Source organism: Salmo salar, chromosome 11 (assembly GCF_965601325.2).
Source record: "Salmo salar chromosome 11, fSalSal1, whole genome shotgun sequence".
In the NCBI taxonomy this organism is placed as follows: domain Eukaryota; kingdom Metazoa; phylum Chordata; class Actinopteri; order Salmoniformes; family Salmonidae; genus Salmo; species Salmo salar.
Genome location: NC_138301.1, coordinates 3,976,235 through 3,998,641, shown reverse-complemented (window position 1 = coordinate 3,998,641; position 22,407 = coordinate 3,976,235). Strand labels below are relative to the sequence as shown.

The following is a 22,407-nucleotide window of genomic DNA, read 5'->3' as shown; positions in this document are numbered from 1 at the left end:
GATCTTCACCATGTTATAGCTATTACAAAAGATTGCAATTGTTCTCTCTCCCTCTCTCAGCAGAGTTTGAGGTTCAAACCTTAGCTACTAAGGATGTCTTTTGTTGTTGAATGCAGTCTGTGAAAGCTATCACGATGCATTGCAATTGTTCCCCCCACCCTCTCTCTCTCTCTCTCTCTCTCTCGCTCGCTTGAGTTGAACCGTCATCTACTATGGACTTCATGTCTAGCATTGTTAAATGTAGTCTAATATGTTATAGCTATCACATATAGCTCTCCCTCAACCCCCCTCTCTCTCAGCCATATTGAGTGCCTCTAAGGAGGTGGTCCGCAGTAAGAGGTTGACTCAGACCCTGGAGGTGGTCCTGGCCTTCGGCAACTTCATGAACAAAGGTCAGCGAGGCAACGCCTACGGCTTCAAGGTGTCATCCCTCAACAAGATCGCAGACACCAAGTCCAGCATAGACAGGTCAGAGCGGGCACACGAGGGGTTAGCTAACGGTTGCACGAACGGGGAGGGATTGTGGGCAGAGATTTGCAGATCAAATGTATGAGTGTGAGAGGGTGTTTGTAAGGGTGAGAGAAAGTGTGTTAGAGAAAGTGTCTTTTTCTGTGTGAGAGAGAGTGATTTCAATTACATGTGTGTTCTCTCAATTACATGTGTTCTCTCACTATCCATTCTAATGTGTGTTGAAACAGGAACATCACCATGTTGCACTACCTAATCATGATCTTTGAGAAGAACTACCCTGACATCCTCCACATCCAGCAGGACCTGCTCAGCATACCTGAGGCAGCCAAAGTCAAGTAAGTACCCACCACCTGCTTGACACAGATCTAGGATCAGTTTACCTCATACCGAATCCTAACCTTAACCATTAGGCCGCGCACAAACTGACCTTAGATCAGTGTCTAGACGCAACTTTATCCTACTCCACTTTACTGAGGTACCATTCAAAAGCTATTTGAAGTAGGGCGCTGCTCTATGGGAGCTCAAGGGAGAGGTTGCTCTTAGCCACAGATCTAGAATTAGATTATGCCTTATTACCCCAATATACTTAACCCATAGTGGGATAGGATTAAATAATAACTGACATCTGAACGTCTTCCTTTTCTAAACCAGTCTGGCTGAGCTAGAGAAAGAGGTACACAACATCAAGAGTGGACTGAAGGCTATAGAGACGGTGAGTTGTCAATCATTTGTGTTTGTGTGTCTGTCTGTGTGTGTCTATATGTGTGTGCTTGTGACGCGCATCTGGCGACTGTCTCTGTCTTTACTGACTACACACACACACTACACACATTCCTATGTAATACCTCCCTCACTTAAAAGAAAGAATTAAGACATTTTCTGTGCATACAAGAGCGTATGTTACAAAGACTAACAACAGAAAAAGTGAGTGAAAAAGAAAGTGAAATGATAACATCCCTCTCTCCCCCTTCAGGAGCTGCAGTACCAGCAGAGCAGGACGACAGACCGATGGGACAAGTTTGTCCCCGTGGTGGGGGACTTTATCACAGTGGCCAGCTTCAGCTTCTCTGAGCTAGAAGACCTTCTGAACGAGGCCAAGGACAAGGTAGAAACTGTTAACCTCTGAACCCTTACCATCACCCTGGCCCTAATCATAATATTTTGAAGTAGGACAAGGACATTCAGAATACTCTTGCCAAACCAGTATGAGAGAGAGAGGAGTTGGTGGTGGGTAAGAGAGAGAAAAGTGGAACCTTTGTGCATCTTTCCAACCCTGTGTGATGACTAATATTTATATATTTTTTATTCCATTCCTTTACATTAGATTGTGTGTATTGTTAGATATTACTGCACTGTTGGCGCTAGAAACACAAGCATTTCGCTACACCCGCAATAGCATCTGCTAAACACGTGTATGTGACAAATACAATTTGATTTGATTTGACTTAAACAGGCCGGGGAACCCCGATGTTGAATTCTTTTCTCTCTGTTTATCAGATTTATTCCTGTTGAAATGCAGTTGGTCTCCTCTGTAACCTCCTTCTAAGGGAATGAGAGAAAGGCTTTTTGAACTCAGTAGGGGACAAAGGGTTGTAGTGGAATGCGTATGAGAATGTTTGAGTGGGAAGGCAGTTGCTATGTTTTGCAGTATTTTTCGATTATGTATGTGTGTCGGTGAGTCACATGGCCATGAGGATTGATGTGGTGTATGTGTGCATGTAAAAGATGGAAAGAGGGAGGGAGAAAGAGACAGACGGAGAGAGAGAAAAAGAGAGGGAAGGGCACTCGTTGCCATCACAGAGCCCCATCTGTGTTAATGTCTGTACTCCTAATTATTTGTTCAAGGAGCACTGTAAAAAGGAGGGAAAAAACGGTCAGTTTAGAACGTCACAGGAAAAGGCCTGAGCCGAAGCTCCATTTGCTGCTATAAAACAAAATAACCTCAGTGTGCACCAGGCCAGACTCTATCTAACCCGCTTGCCTCGGAGCTGTGTGTGCATGTGTGTGTGTTGGGGAGAGGATGAGTCAACGTGCAGGCAACCCAGTCAGGCTCCTCAATATGTCTGTCTGTCTGTCTGTCTGTCTGTCTGTCTGTCTGTCTGTCTGTCTGTCTGTCTGTCTGTCTGTCTGTCTGTCTGTCTGTCTGTCTGTCTGTCTGTCTGTCTGTCTGTCTGTCTGTCTGTCTGTCTTAGTAAAGTAATAGAGAGGATTATTTCTGATGACATCACTTCTTGGATAGGGAAACTGATTCCAGGGAAGTGCTTACTAATGATTAAATAAAGTAATGTCATCGGTGCAGTGAAATGCTTATGTTCCTAGTTACCATCAATCAATGCAGTAAATCTCAACAAGCACAAAATAATCCAAAATGTTGTACAGCAGTAGATATATATGTATAGTATGTAAACATTATTAAAGGGATACTTCAGGATTTTGGCAATGAGGCCCTTTATCTACTTCCCCAGAGTCAGATGGACTAGTGGATAGCATGATAGCAAAGTTATAATTTGCTAACTTCCATCATATTGGACACAGAGACATAAAAATGATTTCCACAAGTTCCACAAGTTCCACAAGTTCTTGACTATGAAATAGGCCTACATGATTACTTATCCCTTAGAGCGTTGGGCTCTAAGGGATAATGATTGAGTTGGAGACATGTATGGCCACGCAGTCATGGGTGAACAGGGACTAAAGGAGCGGGCTGAGCAAGCACCCCTGTGGGGCCCCCGTCTTGAGGATCAGCGTGGCGGAGGGGTTGGTGCCTACATTCACCACCTGGGTAGGCACCTGAGTACCACTTTATCTTACCATTTCTACCGATCTGCATGCAAGTTATGATTTTCATATGCACATTTTTGTGGAACAGTTCCATTTACTTTATAATAAGTAAAAATCATTGTCATGTAAATCTCGATGAACATTATACAAATCTAAAAAATAACTTCTTTTACCATTGCCAACCATGTAAAAATAGCCTATTAATAAAACATTGCAGCCTGCAGGTAGAAAATATCCTGATAAAAATAAATCACATTGGCTACTTGAAACATTGTATCAACTATCATCTTGGCCCAGCCTGAAACTTGCACTAACAAACTTGCAACTTTGTATAAAATATTCTGTACCCTCAGAGTTTCCTGAACCAGTGAGCTCCGGACAGACATAGCTGTAGGCTATTTGCGCAAGGGATAAGAAGTAATCATGTAGACCTATATCGTGACGTTTCCACATTCTTTTTTTTTTTTCCCGCAGAGTGATTATCGAAATGGAGAGAGCTGGAAAGATTTTTTTCAATGGATGTAAAAACTTTCTTTGTTTACTTGCTGTTTGAGGTGAACAAAAAATTACTTTGAGAAGCTCCACAGCTCATTAGCGGTGGTGAGTTAAGACAATCAGAAATACTATCAAATCCCCAAATGGGCACACTTATACGCCTACATTTGCACCCAGGCCAGGTAGCCTAGGCCTACTTCTATGCTTAATCAGGTGCGTGTCCTTACTCAACATTGACAGGAGCGCTCCAAACAAAACACAATTAATAAATTGATAACTCGTAAATGGAATGAAATAAACCAAAACCTGTTTCCCACAAGCCTAGGTTGTGCTCTCTGCAAACAACATTTCCACTCCGACAATGAGAACTGTAAAAGACTGTAATAATAATATATTGAATGCATTAACAGAAATTGCAGTAATCAAGCAAACATTGTAGATGAGAAATTATGGGAATTAATGGTAAATGTACTACTAGTGACACTGGTGTGCTATCCCCACTGCCTCCACAATGGATTAGTCCTCTGAGACAGGCATCAATCAAGACGTGCTGTAAAAACATGTTTATTTTTTTGCAAATGCTTGACTAAAATATTGTTGGTCGACCAACAGCCTATCGACCAGTCGACTAATGGGATCAGCACTAGTTTGGGAACATGGGTGTGTACAGTCACCTTGCTGTGGTTAAATGCCGTGGTTTTGCGTGAATGCTGCCATCTATCCACTGTTTCTGGCTTGGATAAGTTCTAATCGTCACAGTGGAACAACATCCTCTAGGAACTTCCTGTTGAACCCAGTCACCGAGTCAGTGTATACATCGATATTATTCCCAGAGGCGGCCCAGAACATTTCCCAGTCCGCGTGATCAAAACAATCTTTAAGCATAAATTCCTATTGGTCAGACCAACGTTGAACAGTCCTTACCACGGGTGCTTCCTGTTTAAGTTTCTGCCTATAGGCAGAGAGGAGCAGGATGGAGGTGTGGTCAGATTTCCCAAAGGGGTGGGGGAGGGCCTTGTAGCCGTCCCAGAAGGGAAAGTAGCAATGGTCAAGAATTTTCATGCAGCGAGTAGCAAAGTTGTTGTTTGAATTTCGGGAGTGTTTTCCTCAGATTTCGTTTATTAAGTCTCCAGCTACAATAAAGTTATGCGGTTTCCAGTTTGCACAAAGTCCAGTGTAGTGCCTTGAGAGCCGTCACAGTGTTGGCTTGTGTGGGGAATGTACACAGCAGCTATTCAAACTTGCACCAAAAATTTGGCAGGCTAGCTGGGCACAGGGGGGAAGGGGAGCGGAATGTACACGGAAGGTCATCCAATCTGGGATTTGAACCTACAATGTTGGGGTAATCAGACCAACGTCTTGACCACCACACCATACAACCACCTCTCAACATTCTACATTCTTAGCTATATAAACTCGCACCAAGGGGGAAAGGGGAGCGGAACGTCAGGCTTGAACTTTGGGACAACTGTTTGACAAGCTGTCGGGAATGTCGGCTTAACGGGCAAGGGAATCAGTTACAGGGCAGCGGGCACCAACTAAGGAGCCATTGTGGGGCAGAATTTGACTTAGTCATTCAGAAAGACTCTGGCTCCTCACTGCCCCAAGAGTTAAGGTAATGTACCAAAAATGAATAATTCAGGAAGGATTTCTATACTAATCAAGGGCCTGAATGATTTTGATTGATTTCATTATTAGTGTCATGCATCTTTTCAAGAGATTTCAAGAGTAGTTGATCGATTGAGTCAAGCATTTTACTGCTGGGCTGGAACAAAATTTTGCACACCATGTTGTGCTCCAGGACCAGGATTGGTGACCACTGTACTATATGAGGAGTCCCATGACTCTCATCAGTAGCACAACATGTTCCCACAAGTGTCCAAATTGTTTTAAAGTGATTTCTTCTTGTCTTGTTTCCTTCATGACGACCAATCTGAATACCCTTAACCGTCGTGAAATTAATATAGTTGCAGTGGTAAAATTGAAATGGTAATGATACAGGGTGTAATGATAATGATATGGTGGATGCCCATGTAGCCTTTCCATCTATCCACGGTCATTAAGGAACGGAAACGAGGAAGGAGGATACTGTCGTGTCTTTGGGGTACCATTAAACTGAAGACATGTTTATCAATTAACTCCCTGTAATTATTATCACGCGATTAAACTGATTACTCGTTTAATTGTAATTAACTAGGAGATCGGGGCACCAAGGAAAATATTCAGATTCCAAAGTTATAATTTTCCTAATATAACTTTCCTACATTATAACATTATATATTATATTCTATTATAGTATAGGCCGATTATCTTCTGGTTTAAATGGTGTATTTTACCTCGCGTCCAGTCTCATTCCAAACGTCATAAATTGTTGTATCTGCATGAACCCAGCCTTTACTAAGAGTCATCCATACATCAATTGTCTTAAAATCATTTATTTACTAAACTAAGTAATTCACAGAAAGTATACAAACAGTAATTATCATCACAAAGAATTGGTAGAGTAATGTGCCCTAGTGGGCTAACAGGCCTGGCGGCCTGTTGAACAATGGGTCATAAACGGTCAGCTGAGGAGACACACAGAGTTCATTAATATTAACAATTGACATGCTAATCAATTGCACATGAACGCTCACTCATTTGGGAACAATTGCAATCAATATATATTTACGCTCAGTGTGTCGTCGGGATCCTTGTTGGAGCATCGTTCTGTTGGAGAGTTTTGTCCGCGTTCTCTCTCTCTCTCTCGGTTAGAATGGATCTTTCAAAGCGACATTCATTAATGTCGTTATAGAATGGATGTTTCGTTGGTCTTCGCGTTCAATGATATAATTTACTTAGCTGCAGACTAATAATTAATATCAAAGACTTGTTCTTATTCTGTCGGTATCGATAGTCTAAAAGTTAACCACGTGGTATAGTTCACTTTCAGTAGAGGAATTGGATGGTCAAACCTATTGGCCAACTCGCAATGGAGTGGAGGCCGGGTCTGAAGAAAGTAGATCAGGGTATAGTTTTATAGTGAACATGACGCCTGGTCCTGTCTGTGTCCCTGGGGGCGTGCCGATGACTGAGTTAAGCTTGGTACAGAAATACAATTCTATCACATTAACATCAGTACATAGCATCTCAATGTATTACAAATAGCTTTATCCTTATTAATACATTCTATACAACCATGTGGATGCAAGTCTCAAGGCTGAGGCTATTATATAAACCGTTTTATGGTAATATGGCTATATTGTCTCTTCTGAGTATCACAAAATTGTACCAAGCGGACCAGTTCGTAGCTGGATTCTTCACCAATCTTCCATACCTTCTCCAGAACACAAATGTCATTCGGTTCCCCAATTCTGTGAGTTGGAAGAATTTCCTGTGTCTCAACTGGGCCATGTGGTTGTAAGATTCTCCTCTGGAATTTTACAACCCCCTCACGCAGGGCCTGGGTGGGGGGAGGTAGGTTGGGGGATGGTGTAAGGGGGGAGGGGGTCAACTGTCCTCCCTGTACTCAAAGAGGCCAACGTCATGACAATACTTACAGTATTGGGATGTAGCCAGCTACAAACCTCTAACACTTTATTTCGATAGTCCCAAGTACATGGTTTGTAGATGTTCAAAAACTTTCAACAGCATTTCAACTAACTATCCGCTAACCATAGGTTAAGCCTTATCCTAACCCTAACACTTACCAAACCCTTATTCTATAGCTAACCCTTACATTAACTTTACCAAGCAGTTGCCTATCAACAGACTGTCAAACTATCAACAAACTGTCTGTAGATCTATATGGGACTACCTAAATAAGTTGTGAACCAAAACTCCACTTGCAGAGACCATTTCACAGTCTTTTATTGCACTCCCTGCCCTCACCTCCTCTTTCTCCTCCTCTCCTGTCTCTTCTACCCATCATAAAATCTGTGTTGGACAGGGGGTGGTGTGCACACCCCCTGTCCAACACAGATTTTTACTACCACAGAGGACACATTCCGCTGAGTTTTGTGGGGTGCTAATTAGCAGCAGCTATTAATAACCTGTTGGGGCTAGGGGGCAGTATTGAGAATTTTGAAAAAAATATGTGCCCATTTTTAACTGCCTCCTACACCAACTCAGAAGCTAGAATATGCATATTATTGGTCAGGTTTGGATAGAAAACACTCTGAATTTTCTAAAACTGTTTGAATGGTGTCTGTAAGTATAACAGAACTCATATGGCAGTCAAAACCCTGAGACAAATTCTGACAGGAAGTGGATACCTGATTTGTTGAATTACCTTTAAGCCTATGCCATTGAAACACACAGGGGTTTATTAATCTTTGAGCACTTCCTATGGCTTCCACTAGATGTCACCAGTCTTTAGAAAGTGGTTTGAGTCTTCTACTGTGAGAACTGAACGAACAAGAGCCTTGGAACGGTGATGGCCGATTAGACTCTGGCGCGCGAGTTCATGTTGGGTACTCTCGTTCCAATACGTTTTAAAAGAGAATGCAATCGTCCACCTTGAATATTATTCATGTTCTGGTTAAAAAAGGCACTAATGATTTATGCTATACAACGTTTGACATGTTTGAACGAACGTAAATATTTTTTTCCCCCTCGTTTATGAAGACAAGTCCGGCGGGCATAGATCATGTGCTAACAACACGGAGCTTTTTGGACATAAATTATGAGCTTTTTCGAACAAAACTACATTTGTTATGGACCTGGGATTCCTGGAAGTGACATCTGATGAAGAGAATCAAAGGTAATGGATTATTTACATAGTATTTTTGATTTTAGATCTCTCCAACATGGCGGTTAGTCTGTATCGCAAAGCGTATTTTTCTGGGCGCAGTGCTCAGATTATTGCAAAGTGTGATTTCCCAGTAAGGTTATTTTTAAATCTGGCAATCCGGTTGCGTTCAAGAGTTGTAAATCTATAATTATTTGAATGACAATATAATATTTTACCAATGTTTCCATTAGTAATTATTTAATTTGTTGTGCTGATTGACTGGCGGTTATTGGAGGGAAACGATTTCCTCAACATCAACGCCATAGTAAAACGTTGTTTTTGGATATAAATATGAACTTGATAGAACAAAAAATGCATGTATTATCTAACATAATGTCCTAGGAGTGTCATCTGATGGAGATTGTCAAAGGTTAGTGCATAATTTTAGCTGGTTTTCTGCTTTTGGTGACGCCTGTCTTTGAATTGACAAAACATTACACACAGCTATTGTCAATGTACTCTCCTAACATAATCTAACTTTATGCTTTCGCCGTAAAGCCTTTTTGAAATCGGACAACGTGGTTAGATTAAGGAGATGTTTATCTTTCAAAGGGTGTAAGATAGTTGTATGTTTGAGAAATTTGAATTATGACATTTAATTGTTTTCAAATTTGGCGCTCTTGATATTTCACCTGTTGTTGATAGGGTGTACCAGGGGTGGGACGCTTGCTGTTTGTGGATGCATGTGTGGGAATGTGTGTCTGTGTAGTGAGGGGCCTCAGACTGGCCCCTGCTTGAGGCCTCCCAATCACCAAGTCGTGCTAGGTTTAGAGGAAGCAGGCTTGCTATAAAGCACTCTGTGTAGGTGTAGAGTAATCTCGGTTAATCTCGTGTTAAGAGAAGAGATAGAACGAGGATCGGGACTGGAACGTTACGAGCAAGTATATGGGCCAAATGTCCCGTCCCCATTCCGAAATCTGAAAGATGCTAACAAGTCCAAAATCGTGATTTGTCCAGAGCACCAAAACTATTGCTGCTCATTATTTCACGCATCCCGTCATGACAGATCTATGGTACCATTTATGTTTACCTAGTCTGTCCATGAGACATTATGTGTAGAGGAATCAGGCTGGCTATAAATCCCTCTATTGAGGTTTAGAGGAATTTCTTTTTTTACAAATTTACTTCCTACAATTGTTTGCCTCAATTGGGATTTGTGGGAAATTCCACGGTCCATGGTAGAGGTGTATCAATACCATTTATTTCCGAACGATCCAGCTCTTAAGAATTGGCCGATACCAACTACCATTGCTAATTATGTTATGTATGCTAATTATTACCATTTCAAACTTCATTTGGGCTTATTTTTGAGATGTGTAATGCCTTTCGAATATCCAGTGTCTGTGGGGTCAGATTGCACTTCCTAAGGCTTCCACTAGATGTCAACGGTCTTTAGAAGTTGTTTTAGGCTTCTATTGTGAAAGGGGAGCGAATAAGAGCACTCTAAGCAGATGGCCCAGGTGAAAGCCTTTAGTTTATTCACGCGTGAGCTCCGTTCCCTTTCCTTTCTAATGAAAACAGTATTGTCCGGTTGAAACATTATTGAATATTTATGATAAAAACACCCTAAGGATTGATTAGAAACATCGTTTGACATGTTTCTACGAACTCAAATGGATCTTTTTTGACTTTTCGTCTAGACTTTGTGCCCGCAGTTTGTGCATTTGGATTACTGGACTAAACGTGCAAACAAAAAGGAGGTATTTGGACATGAAGATTAACTTTATCGAACAAAACAAACATTTATTGTCTAACATGGAGACCTGGGAGTGCCATCAGATGAAGATCATCAAAGGTAAGTGACTCATTTTAATGCTGTTTCTGACTTTTGTGACACCTCTCCTTGGTTGGAAAATGTCTGTATGGTTTTTTGTGGCTAGGCGCTGACCTAACATAATCGCATGGTGTACTTTCACCGTAAAGCCTTTTTGAAATCGAACACTGTGGTTGGATTAACGAGAAGTTTATCTTTAAAATGGTGTTTAATACCTGTATGTTTGAGGAATTTTAATTTTGAGATTTCTGTTGTTTGAATTTGGCGCCCTGCAATTTCACTGGCTGTAGGGCAGGTAGCGGAACCCCCTTCCCAGAAAGGTTAAACTCACACACATGTAGTACTAACAGGTGTATAGAGGAAAAAACACACTGCACACTGGTGATTCAGATGCTGCCAACATTTACATTTCCGTCACTAGACCTTCATTAGGGTGAGATGTGTAATTCCAACATTCCCCATCCCTCCCTCTCTCTCCTTGTGCAGTTCACCAAGTCGCTGAAGCACTTTGGGGAGGAGCAGGATCGCATGCAGCCCGATGAGTTCTTTGGGATCTTCGACACATTCCTGGTGTCGTTTGACGAAGCCAGGCAGGACCTGGAGAACATGCAGCGCCGCAAGCAGGAGGAGGAAAGGAGAGCACGCATGGAGGCCATGGTGAGTGAGTGAGTGAGTGAGTGAGTGAGTGAGTGAGTGAGTGAGTGAGAGACACACACAGAGAGAGAGACACACACACACACAGAGAGAGAGACACACACACACACACAGAGAGACACACACACACACACAGAGAGAGACACACACACACACAGAGAGAGAGACACACACACACACACAGAGAGAGAGACACACACACACACACAGAGAGAGAGACACACACACACACAGAGAGAGAGACACACACACACACACAGAGAGAGACACACACACAGAGAGAGAGAGAGAGAGACACACACAGAGACACCAGGCAGGACTTGCAAATGTAGCATTATGAGGAGAGCATGTATTTAGGCTATAGTGAGACACACACACAAAAGGAAGGACCTGGAGAATATTCATGACAACAGTCATGGGAATGTTGCTTGGAGAACTGGAAAAGTCTGGGAACAAGACAGACCTCCAGACATCCATCCCCCTGCACTCATGCTTATAGACACAGAACAACCTTGCAGCCTGAGAAAACCACATCATGTTTATGTAGTGATGTTTATGTAGTAACCTTAAAGTCTGTACTCTGTTCTGCATTTGTTAAAGAGATTATTTTATATACTTTTATATACTCTTTAGCCAGTTGTTCTGAAAGTAGCACTAGTTAAATAAAGGTTAAATAAAAAATACATTTAAAAAAAGTGGTGATCTACGTCACATATGTGCAGATATGTGCACCACCTCATTGCTCTCTCTCACGCTGTTTCTTTGCGGTGTCCACTGTGCCATTGGGCCCGCCCTGCAACCTCATTGGATAACGCTGGGCGGGCTCTTGCTAGCTGTCACTCAAATGCAAGGGACCGAAGCTCATTGGCTAGAACTCAAATGGCTAGGGGGCTGGCTCATGTGGAGGGAAATATAGGGAAAATGGCATGGCACAGCTTTAAGAAAACAGTCGCTTTCAAACTAAGGATTTTGTGGCTAATTGAAGTAAGACAGTAAGTATGCTCATGGATTATACATGTATGAACTACACATTGAAACATCTAGCCCAAAGTGGGAGGTTTAAAAATCCTTTCTTAGTCACCAAAGTCCCGGAGCATGTTTTTAAGATGGCACATCTGGTTTTGTCTGTGTTTTATTGGTCTGTGTGTGTCATATGGCTGTCTGTTTCTCTGTTTTGTTTTCCTATCAGCACTTCTGTTCAATGTTCTGTCTGTCTATAACTATGTGTCTCTCTCCCCCCCTTATATCTCTCCCCTATAGCTGAAGGAGCAGCGAGAGCGTGAACGGCGGGCCAAGAAGGGTGGCGCCACGGACGAGGTGGGGGGCGAGTTTGACGACCTGGTGTCGGCGTTGCGCTCCGGCGAGGTCTTCGACAAGGACCTGTCCAAACTCAAGCGCAACCGCAAGCGTTCGGTCAACCAGCTAGTGGAAGGGGGTGGCCGTGAAAGACCGGTCACCAAGGTCAACTATTAATGACCCCTGGCCCCCAGGAGTCATAGGTGAAAGGGAAACAACAAACAATGTTGACACTGTTTTCCTCACCGGTGAACTCTAGAGGTTAAGGGTCAGAGGGTACGATTGTGGGTGTCGGATTGCCGTTTTGATATAGCAGCCACACAACCCATCGGAAGGAAAATAGACTTTTAGTTGACAAGAATTACTCTTCTTCAAAACTCCACCAAGACACCTGACCCCATCTTCAGAAGTGGACTACAGACACTTAGACAGACAGACCACTGTGACATGACTCCCTTTCCCCTTTAGACCACCTCTCCATCCCCTTTTGACCACATCTCTCCAGAACTGTGCTCCATGTCTCTCTTTGTCTATCCCCCTCTTTCTCACCGTGCTCTTCCACTCACACACACACATACTCTAATAATAATAATTTTATATCGCTCTTCATTACATAAAGGAATCTCAAAGCGTTGTAAAGCAACAACAAAAACAAACAATAAATATAAAATAAACATAATGAGAAAATTCATGGCATGATTGAGGTGGTCAGCGGAGGGAAGGGGTGGTCAAAGAGGAGAGGAAGCAGCAGGCAAGCAGCATGCAGCACGTTGTCATCACGGTGTCTCGCAATCCGCCGTCTGGTAGTCGGACTCAATCAGATGAAGTTAGAGTTCCCTAATAGCCACTGGACTAGCTAGCCAACTACTCTTCACTAATACCAAAATGCAGCACCCACTTGGCAGTCACAAGGCGCCAGAAAGTACACCACAATAGTAATTCAGGATTAGCCAGTCATGGTCATCTGTCATCTCTTTGCACCTCTGTATTCTGGCTTCTCTCAATCCTCAACATCTGGAAAGTAGGCATAATCAAATCAATACAAAACATTCCATACTAGCAAGCTAACATTAGTTTTCTAGCTAGACAAAAAACAACCGCCAATTTCAGCCTTTAAAACATGCTGGATTCAGACTATAATAATAAGCTAATAGTTCATTCATAAAACCCAAAGTTTGTAGGGAAAAATGCTATTAAAGCAATTAATGACAACTATTTACAAAATATACAGGAGCTCTCTGCCTAGCCGACCTTATGGTGCCATGGCAACCACAGAACCCAACTATGTTGATTCTATTTGTTCCATGTTGTGTTGCATCGCTCTGTGAGTTTTTGCTATTTGGTGTAATGACTCATTGAGCCCAGCAGAGGGGAGTGGTTTTCTGTGGAGCCTCCTCTCCCACTGTCTCTTACTCTGGTGGTGCTTATACTAGTTGGTAGTAGCTTTACTTCTTCAAGTATTGAATGTAAAGACACAATGAGTACTTCCCAAAAATCCATAACTGCCAACATTATTGCAGCAGATGCTTTGCTGCTGGTGTAGGCCCATGCAGGAGTTGGGAGTAGGATGTTGAGGTGACACAATGGGGACTTCTGCTCAGGAGACTGTGGCCACATCGGCTGCTTTGGGAACACTCTCTTCCCAAGTGCCTCTACCATGTGGCATTTCCGAGGACTCACTCCCAGACGGAATTTCACAGAGCGAGAGCAAAACACTTCCCAGTACAAATACGTGGGAGAGTACCCATGCCCCAAGTTCACCTTTTACTATTAATTTGTCTTCAACAATTTGAAGAATAGAATGATTGTTTCGGCAGTACCCTGTGCCAAAGCAACAGAAAAACAGTATATACAGTGTTTGTCACAACACAACTGATTGGCTCAAACGCATTAAGAAGGAAAGAAATTCCACAAATTAACTTTTAACAAGGCACACCTGTTAATTGAAATGCATTCCAGGTGACTACCTCATGAAGCTGGTTGAGAGAATGCCACGAGTCTGCAAAGCTGTCATCAAGGCAAAGGGTGTCTACTTTGAAGAATCTAAAATATATTTTGGTTACATGATTCCACATTTGTTATTTCATGGTTTTGATGTCTTCGCTATTATTCTACAATGTAGAAAATAGTCAAAATAAAGAAAAACCCTTGAATGAGTAGGTGTGTCCAAACTTTTGACTGGTACTGTGTATATATATATATATATATATATATATATATATATATATATATATATATATATATATATACAAAAAGTACTGCAATTAGGAAGCCGTTTATATATTTAGAAGCAAACGTCCCCTGTCAAGTATCATCTATGTTTCCTAACACATTGATAAATTGGTACGTATTCCAATGGTGCTAACGCAATGCATTGTCACTTTTATACTCTAATAATAATAATGTGCTAGGTTGGTTATACCACAAGCAGCTAACTCCATTCTGGTCAAAATGGTGGTTACTGGTACTAAGATTTGGGGGTCACGATTAAATAATAACAATAATACGTATAATTGAAGGGACATCCTTTTTCTCTTCTCTTTTGACTTTGTGATTTGCGACCATCCCATCCAGTGGGGTCTCGGTGTAATTGTAATGTGAGGATGAATGTACACAGCACTTAAAATGGTGAACGATGTATTGGAGTGGTCTCAAAGCAGATTGGTAGCTAGCAAGTGTTGCGTGTAAAAGAAAATATGATGCGCAACTGACTATAGGACTGACAACAGGCAAAACAGACGAGCGGCGACACCTGTGTTTTTAGCCTGGAAAGACTTCCTCCCTTTGTCCTTCATCACTTATTCCCCATGTATCTTTTGGCTTAAGGGGTCATTCTTCTGACCGTAAGCCAGTGTTTCAGACAACTCCATGGAAGAACAAGGCCACACAGTTCACATAGTGCAGCCCACTTGGGTATTTTATTTGTTTCAGTTTTCATTTATTCCTATTATTTTCTCATACAAATTTCTAATACTTTAGCAGTAGGCAGGACAAAGGCTGCATGTATGTGGACGTTTGGATCTTTTGGCAGTCCTGGGGTTGGTCTGTATATGTTTGTCTGAGAGTTTGGGCTTCTGCTGTGAAGGAGGGAGGTTAGAGGGGAGCAATAGAGGTCCTCTCCCCAAGGTGAGAGCTCCATTCCTGGGGGTCATGACTTCTCTTTGCCATGGGGGATTGGCTCCCAGGCATAGTGGTTAGGGAGATGAGTCCAAGGGGGTAACTAAACCATACTGTGGTCTGGACTGTCAAATGAAGGGGCAGACATACTCAAAAACACCCACACATATTACATTGAAAATACACAAAAATACAGTCACGTGAGCAGTGCCTGACACATACTTAACCTCACCCTACTCATTCACACACACAAACCCAGTCAAAAGAAAATTCCTTTCCACTAAAATTAAAGCATATATCCTTAGGGAGACATTGGAGCAGATTCCTGGAGGGCAAAAGCCTGGGAACCCCATGAAACCATGCTTGGGATCAGAGTGGAGCAGGCCCGAACACAAAAACAAACATGGCCACCATCCGTCATCCATGTCACAACACTGGCTCTCTTCATGCTGAGGCCGCGTAGCACAGGTCACCACTTTTCCACATCCATTGAACTCGTGTCGAATTAGACATCGAATCTCATGAAGTTAAATGAAGATAAGGCACTTTTCAATAATTTACCATTCATTGCACAGGAGGCCGGTGAGCGGCAGATGGGTAGTAATAATGGCTGGAATGGAATAGTATCAAACACGTGTTTGATTCTATTTCGTTCCAGCCATTATATGAGCCCATCCTCCCTAATTAAGGTGCCACCAGCCACCTGTGGTCCAGTGCTAGAAAAGCTAGGCAATATTATGGTTATTCTTAGTTGATTACATCTGTGTTGTTCTATGGTGATAGTTATACAGTATGTGTCCATATGTGAGGGGCCCAACAGTGCAGTAAGAGGATTGGCTTTTAAGGGTATTAAGGGTAAATTGAAAATTGGACACATTCTGTGCTAATCTCTTCGTGCGTGTTTAACCCTCCCTGGTGAATGGAGGATGGCAGTGTTCAAGACATGTTTCTTCTACACCCAGGGACTGAGGGGAGAAAGGCAGGTCTGTCATTCTAATAGAGGAGTAAATGGCGTGCCGCTTCATGTAGTATATTAACATGTGGCTCAATACTGCACTATCTAAGCTTTAAAGACTGGACAGTGGGTTGTGTTCAGTATGCACGAAATGGAAGAAAACGCTGTGAAGCAGAGTGAAACAGGGAGGTACTAGCTGGTTGTACCTGTCCAATGAAAAACACCCATTTTCGCTTTCCTCTCCTAAAGGTTTTGCTTAGTGTGCCCTAATGAACACAACCCTGGAAATTCCCAATAGCTTTTTATGAGGCAAAGGGGGATGAATTAACAACCCATGTTGCTATTCCGAAGCAGATACAACTCAAACGGGTATCCGGAGGTAGAACCAACAATCACACTGATCTCAAAATGAAGCAGAATCATCAATCTCGATCTAATGGCATCACTGATGTAATAAATACCATGGGAACAATGAGAAAGAGGGTTTTGTGAATTGAAACAGAGTGAATTGATACAAGTCAAGTCACTGTCTGGTGGCAGTAGTAATTTTTATGCAGAGTAAACATTTGACATTTTAATCATTTAGCAAATGCCCTTGTACAGAGCAACATAAATAATCCCACAGCACCCCAATGGGAAGCTGGTTCCACCATTGGGGTGCCAGGACAGAGAATAGCTTGGACGGCCAAGAAACCAGAAGTGGCAGAATGTAGTGCTCGGGTTGGGGTGTAGGGTTTGAGCATAGCCTGAAGGTAGGGAGGGGCAGTTCCTCTTGTTGTTCTGTAGGCAAATATCATGGTCTTGTAGTCGACGCAAGCTTCGACTGGAAGCCAGTGGAGTGTGCGTAGGAGCAGGGTGGCATGGGAGAACTTGGGACGGTTGAACAGGCCACAGCATTCTGGATAAGTTGCAGGGGTTTGATGGCACAAGCGGGGAGCCCAGCCAACAGCGAGTTGAAGTAGTCCAGACGGGAGATGACAAGTGCCTAGATTTGGACCTGTGCCGCTTCCTGTGTGAGGTAGGGTCGTACTCTACGGATGTTGTAGAACATGAACCTGCATGAGCGAGTCACTGCTTTGATGTTTGCAGAGAACGACAGGGTGTTGTCCAGGGTTATGCCAAGGTTCTTATACAGTACATTAAAAAACATGGGCCCTCCCATCCTCATCACTACCACGATTCCTCCTCTTTTCCATCTTTTCATTTTTGTTCACCTTTAAGTGCCTCGATCTATTTTGGATGTGTTCCTTTCCTGCCACCGGTGTTTTTTCCTGAAATGTCTATGGTTATTAATATGGAACTGAGAAACAAAGTGGATAGGTTGGAAGTGTGCTAAGATTGGATAGAAATAAGCACCTGTCTTGGGGTTTTGGATGGCTGAGAACCATGTCTACCCACCCACTATTCCCATAATGTGTGTGTTATGGGTTGACCTTGTGTTTTGCGCGATGGTGCTTAAAAGTACTACATCACCCATGTATTATTTTCAACCCAAAAGGCACCCTATTCCCTTTATAGTGCACTACTTTTGACCAGGGCCCATAATGCGCTGGTCAAAGGTAGTGCACTATAAAAGGAAAAGGTGCCATTTGGGACTCAATCGTTATGTATAGTATGTCAGTTATGTAATTAATTTTGTTTCATACGGGAAACTGGAGTTTCCAAGGATTTAGTAATCTAACCATGAGGTTTGCCCTTCCATCTGTGTGCTGAAATCCCTCTGGGGACCCTCCTCTATACATCCAAGGGAATAACAAAAGCTTTAATCTATCAATAATCAATCATCGGAGCTATCACACCGTGAGGTCCCGAAAAAAAACATTTCTGCGTCACGTCTTTTTTGGAGAGGGTGAAGAAAGGATCTTGAGTCAGTTAGCATTCATCCCACTCCACAGACGTTAATTGTCGAACCAAAAAGAAAACCCACTCAAACTTTGTAGTGTTGCACCCATTAGGAAAATATATTAAGACCCAACGGAGGGGAAAAATCGAACATTTTGACAACATAATTTCCTCAACATCACTGTATAGTTGGGCATTTAGAGCTATTCTATTTTCCATTCTTTTGGCTTTTTATTTATTTTCATTCTTAGGCGAGCGATTTAGCAGTTGCTACTGGTAACACAGTTCATTGTACAACATTCGTTTTTTTTTTTTAACTGTTAAATCAAAGCTTAAATTATTCTTATACACCATATGACCACAAGTATGTGGACACCTGCTTGTCGAACATCTCACTCCAAAATCATGGGCATTAACATGGAGTTAGTCCCCCCTTTTCTGCATAAACAGCCTCCACTCTTCTGGGAAGTCTTTCCACTAGATTTTGGAACATTGCTGTGGGGACTTGCTTCCATTCAGCCACAAGAGCTTTAGTGAGGTCGGCACTGATGTTGTCCGATTAGGCCTGGCTTGCAGTCAGCGTCCCAATTCATCCCAAAGGTGTTAAAATGGTGTTGAGGTCAGGGCTCTGTGCAGGCCAGTCAAGTTCTTCCACGGGGGCATTGTCAAGCTGAAACAGGAAAGGGCCTTCTCCAAACTGTTGCCACAAAGTTGGAAGCACAGAATCGTTTAGAATGTCATTGCATGCTATAGCGTTAAGATTTCCCTTCACTGGAACTAAGGGGCCTAGCCCGAACCATGAAAAACAGCCCCAGACCATCATTCCGTCTCCATCAAACTTTACAGTTGGCACTATGCATTGGGGCAGGTAGCATTCTCCTGCCATCCGTCAAACCCAGATTCGTCCATCGGACTGCCAGATGTTGAAGCGTGATTCATCACTCCAGAGAATGCGTTTCCACTGCTCCAGAGTCCAATGGCGTCAAGCTTTTCACTACTCCAGCTGACGCTTGGCATTGCCCATGGTGATCTTAGGCTTTTGTGCGGCTGCTCGGCCATGGAAACCCATTTCATGTTCATAAAGCTCCCAACAAACAGTTATTGTGCTGACGTTGCTTCCAGAGGCAGTCTGGAACTCTGTAGTGAGTGTTGCAACCGTGGACAGATCATGTTTACGTGCATCAGCACTCGGCGGTCCCGTTTTGTGAGCTCATGTTGTGTACCACTTCGCGGCTGAGCCATTGTTGCTCCTAGATGTTTCCACTTCAAAATAACAGCACTTACAGTTAACTGGGGCAGCTCTAGCAGGGCAGAAATTTTACTAACTGGCTTGTTGGAAAGGTGGCATCATATGACGGTCACTGAGCTCCTCAGTAAGGCCATCCCACTGCTAGTGTTTGTCTATGGAGATTGCATGGCTGTGTGCTCGATTTTATATACCTGTCAGCAACAGGTGTGGCTGAAATAGCCGAATCCACTAATTTGAAGGGGTGTCCACATACTTTTTTTAATATATAGTGTACTTACAGTACTGAGGGGTATTTTAAAAAATCTACAGTATTATTATGTGTTTGTATTGTTACATATTTGGTATAGGTACAGTGGGGGAAAAAAGTATTTGATCCCCTGCTGATTTTATACGTTTGCCCACTGACAAAGAAATGATCAGTCTATAATTTTAATGGTAGGTTTATTTGAACAGTGAGAGAGAATAACAAAAATCCAGAAAAACACATGTGAAAAATGTTTTAAATGATTTGCATTTTAATGAGGGAAATAAGTATTTGACCCCTCTGCAAAACATGACCTAGTACTTGGTGGCAAAACCCTTGTTGGCAATCACAGAGGTCAGATGTTTCTTGTAGTTTGCCATCAGGTTTACACACATCTCAGGAAGGATTTTGTCCCACTCCTCTTTGCAGATCTTCTCCAAGTCATTAAGGTTGAGGCAACTCCAACCTTCAGCTCCCTCCACAGATTTTTTATGGGATTAAGGTCTGGAGACTGGCTAGGCCACTCCAGGACCTTAATGTGCTTCTTCTTGAGCCACTCCTTTGTTGCCTTGGCCATGTGTTTTGGGTTATTGTCATGCTGCAATACCCATCCACAACCCATTTTCAATGCCCTGGCTGAGGGAAGGAGGTTCTCACCCAAGATTTGACGGTACATGGCCCCGTCCATCGTCTCTTTGATGCGGTGAAGTTGTCCTGTCCCCTTAGCAGAAAAACACACCCAAAGCATAATGTTTCCAACTCCATGTTTGACGGTGGAGATGATGTTCTTGGGGTCATAGGCACCATTCCTCCTCCTCCAAACACGGCGAGTTGAGTTGATGCCAAAGAGCTCCATTTTGGTCTCGTCTGACCACAACACTTTCACCAGTTGTCCTCTGAATCATTCAGATGTTCATTGGCAAACTTCAGACGGGCATGTATATGAATTCTTGAGCAAGGGGACCTTGCGGGCGCTGCAGGATTTCAGTCCTTCACGGTGTAGTGTGTTACCAATTGTTTTCTTGGTGACTATGGTCCCAGCTGCCTTGAGATCATTGACAAGATCCTGCCGTGTAGTTCTGGGCTGATTCCTCACCGTTCTCATGATCATTGCAACTCCACGAGGTGAGATCTTGCATGGAGCCCCAGGCCGAGGGATATTGACAGTTCTTTTGTGTTTCTTCCATTTGCGAATAAATCGCATCAAATGTTGTCACCTTCTCACCAAGCTGCTTGGCGATGGTCTTGTAGCCCATTCCAGCCTTGTGTAGGTCTACAATCTTGTCCCTGACATCCTTGGAGAGCTCTTTGGTCTTGGCCATGGTGGAGAGTTTGGAATCTGATTGATTGATTGCTTCTGTGGACAGGTGTCTTTTTTACAGGTAACAAACTGAGATTAGGAGCACTCCCTTTAAGAGTGTGCTCCTAATCTCAGCTCGTTACCTGTATAAAAGACACCTGGGAGCCAGAAATCTTTCTGATTGAGAGGGGGTCAAATACTTATTTCCCTCATTAAAATGCAAATCAATTTATAACATTTTTGACATGCGTTTCTCTGGATATTTTTGTTGTTATTCTGTCTCTCACTGTTCAAATAAACCTACCATTAAAATTATAGACGGATCCTTTCTTTGTCAGTGGGCAAACGTACAAAATCAGCAGGGGATCAAATACTTTTTTCCCCCACTGTATATGTTATTTTGGCCATTGACTGGCAGTGCGGAGTTGGAGGATAACATTTGAGAAAATGTAGCTTGTTGCTGAATGCACTTTTATTATGGGAAATTTCCATTCAGACACCAATGCGGGCTACCTATTTGAGCCCCCAGGTGAAAGGGTGCAGCGGTGGTGATTCTGTGGGGATAACCCCCGTTAGATGGAGAAAGAAAAAACGCAAGTGAAGTTGGGTACTCTGGTATAATTAGAGATTGAGAGGGCAGGACTTACGACATATGTGTTAGTAGGCAAGCATGGGTATCCCTAGTGGGGATGCTCCAGTTTAGCAAGAGTGCATCGAGTTTTAGGTCCCCACTTTTCTTGTCTACATCACTTGCTTTGCATCTTGTGGCGTGCCTAGAATGTTATTTCACCACCACATTTCTGTCTGATTATGCACTTGGCGTAGGCCCACATGCCCAAAGAGGGGTGCACACAGTGTGATCTTTTGACTTTTCCTTTCATTTTAATGCCTGCAACATGCCTGCAAAATGTTACACATTTGTATTGCTTGAGAAAAGTTGCACACGATTTTAAGAGGTTGTATAATTGTACGGAGTCAGTATTTTTATGGTTGATTTGACAAAACGCTCCACCGAAAAATGGACAGTTCTAAAAATAAAAATGTACACCGTTCTTGTTGTTTAAAATAAGGTAAAAAAAGAGTTGAGGGATGTTCCATTTTCCTGTAAATTGTACCCCTATTTATTTGCCTTACTTAGTTTGCTATATTTTGTATGTATACGCAGCATAACAAAATGTTATAATAAAAAATATAAATAATTATACTGTGGTTCTGTGTATGTTGGATAGTTTCCGACTTAAAATCTCTTGCTCACCTTGTCATTTTGTAGGGTTGCAAGAAACTGTTGTCCCTTGCACTTTGTGTATTTCATTAATATCTTTCATGCTAATGCTGACCAACCATTTAAAGGTAGACTCAGCGATATGACGTAGATGCAGAAAGTAACCGGCAGAGTGGGTCAATTTCCTCAACAACAAAGAGCACTAAAGTGCGAGGCTCAATTCCTCTTTTTGGTAC

The 22,407-nt window shown here is 42.6% G+C and overlaps 1 protein-coding gene across 4 annotated transcripts in view; it reads left to right on the top strand.

Moving 5' to 3' along the window:
• daam2 (dishevelled associated activator of morphogenesis 2) overlaps positions 1 to 22,151 on the top strand; it is a 260,782-nt gene extending 238,631 nt beyond the window's left edge. For all 4 annotated transcript variants that reach the window (XM_082957632.1, XM_014126170.3, XM_014126175.3 and 1 more), the window contains 6 exons: positions 300 to 468; positions 699 to 806; positions 1,123 to 1,183; positions 1,445 to 1,576; positions 10,779 to 10,949; positions 12,207 to 22,151. In XM_082957632.1, coding sequence (XP_082813758.1) covers positions 300 to 468; positions 699 to 806; positions 1,123 to 1,183; positions 1,445 to 1,576; positions 10,779 to 10,949; positions 12,207 to 12,419 — 854 coding nt within the window. In that variant the 3' untranslated portion in view covers positions 12,420 to 22,151. The remainder of the gene's footprint in view (positions 1 to 299; positions 469 to 698; positions 807 to 1,122; positions 1,184 to 1,444; positions 1,577 to 10,778; positions 10,950 to 12,206) is intronic.
• The last annotated feature ends 256 nt before the right edge of the window (positions 22,152 to 22,407 follow it).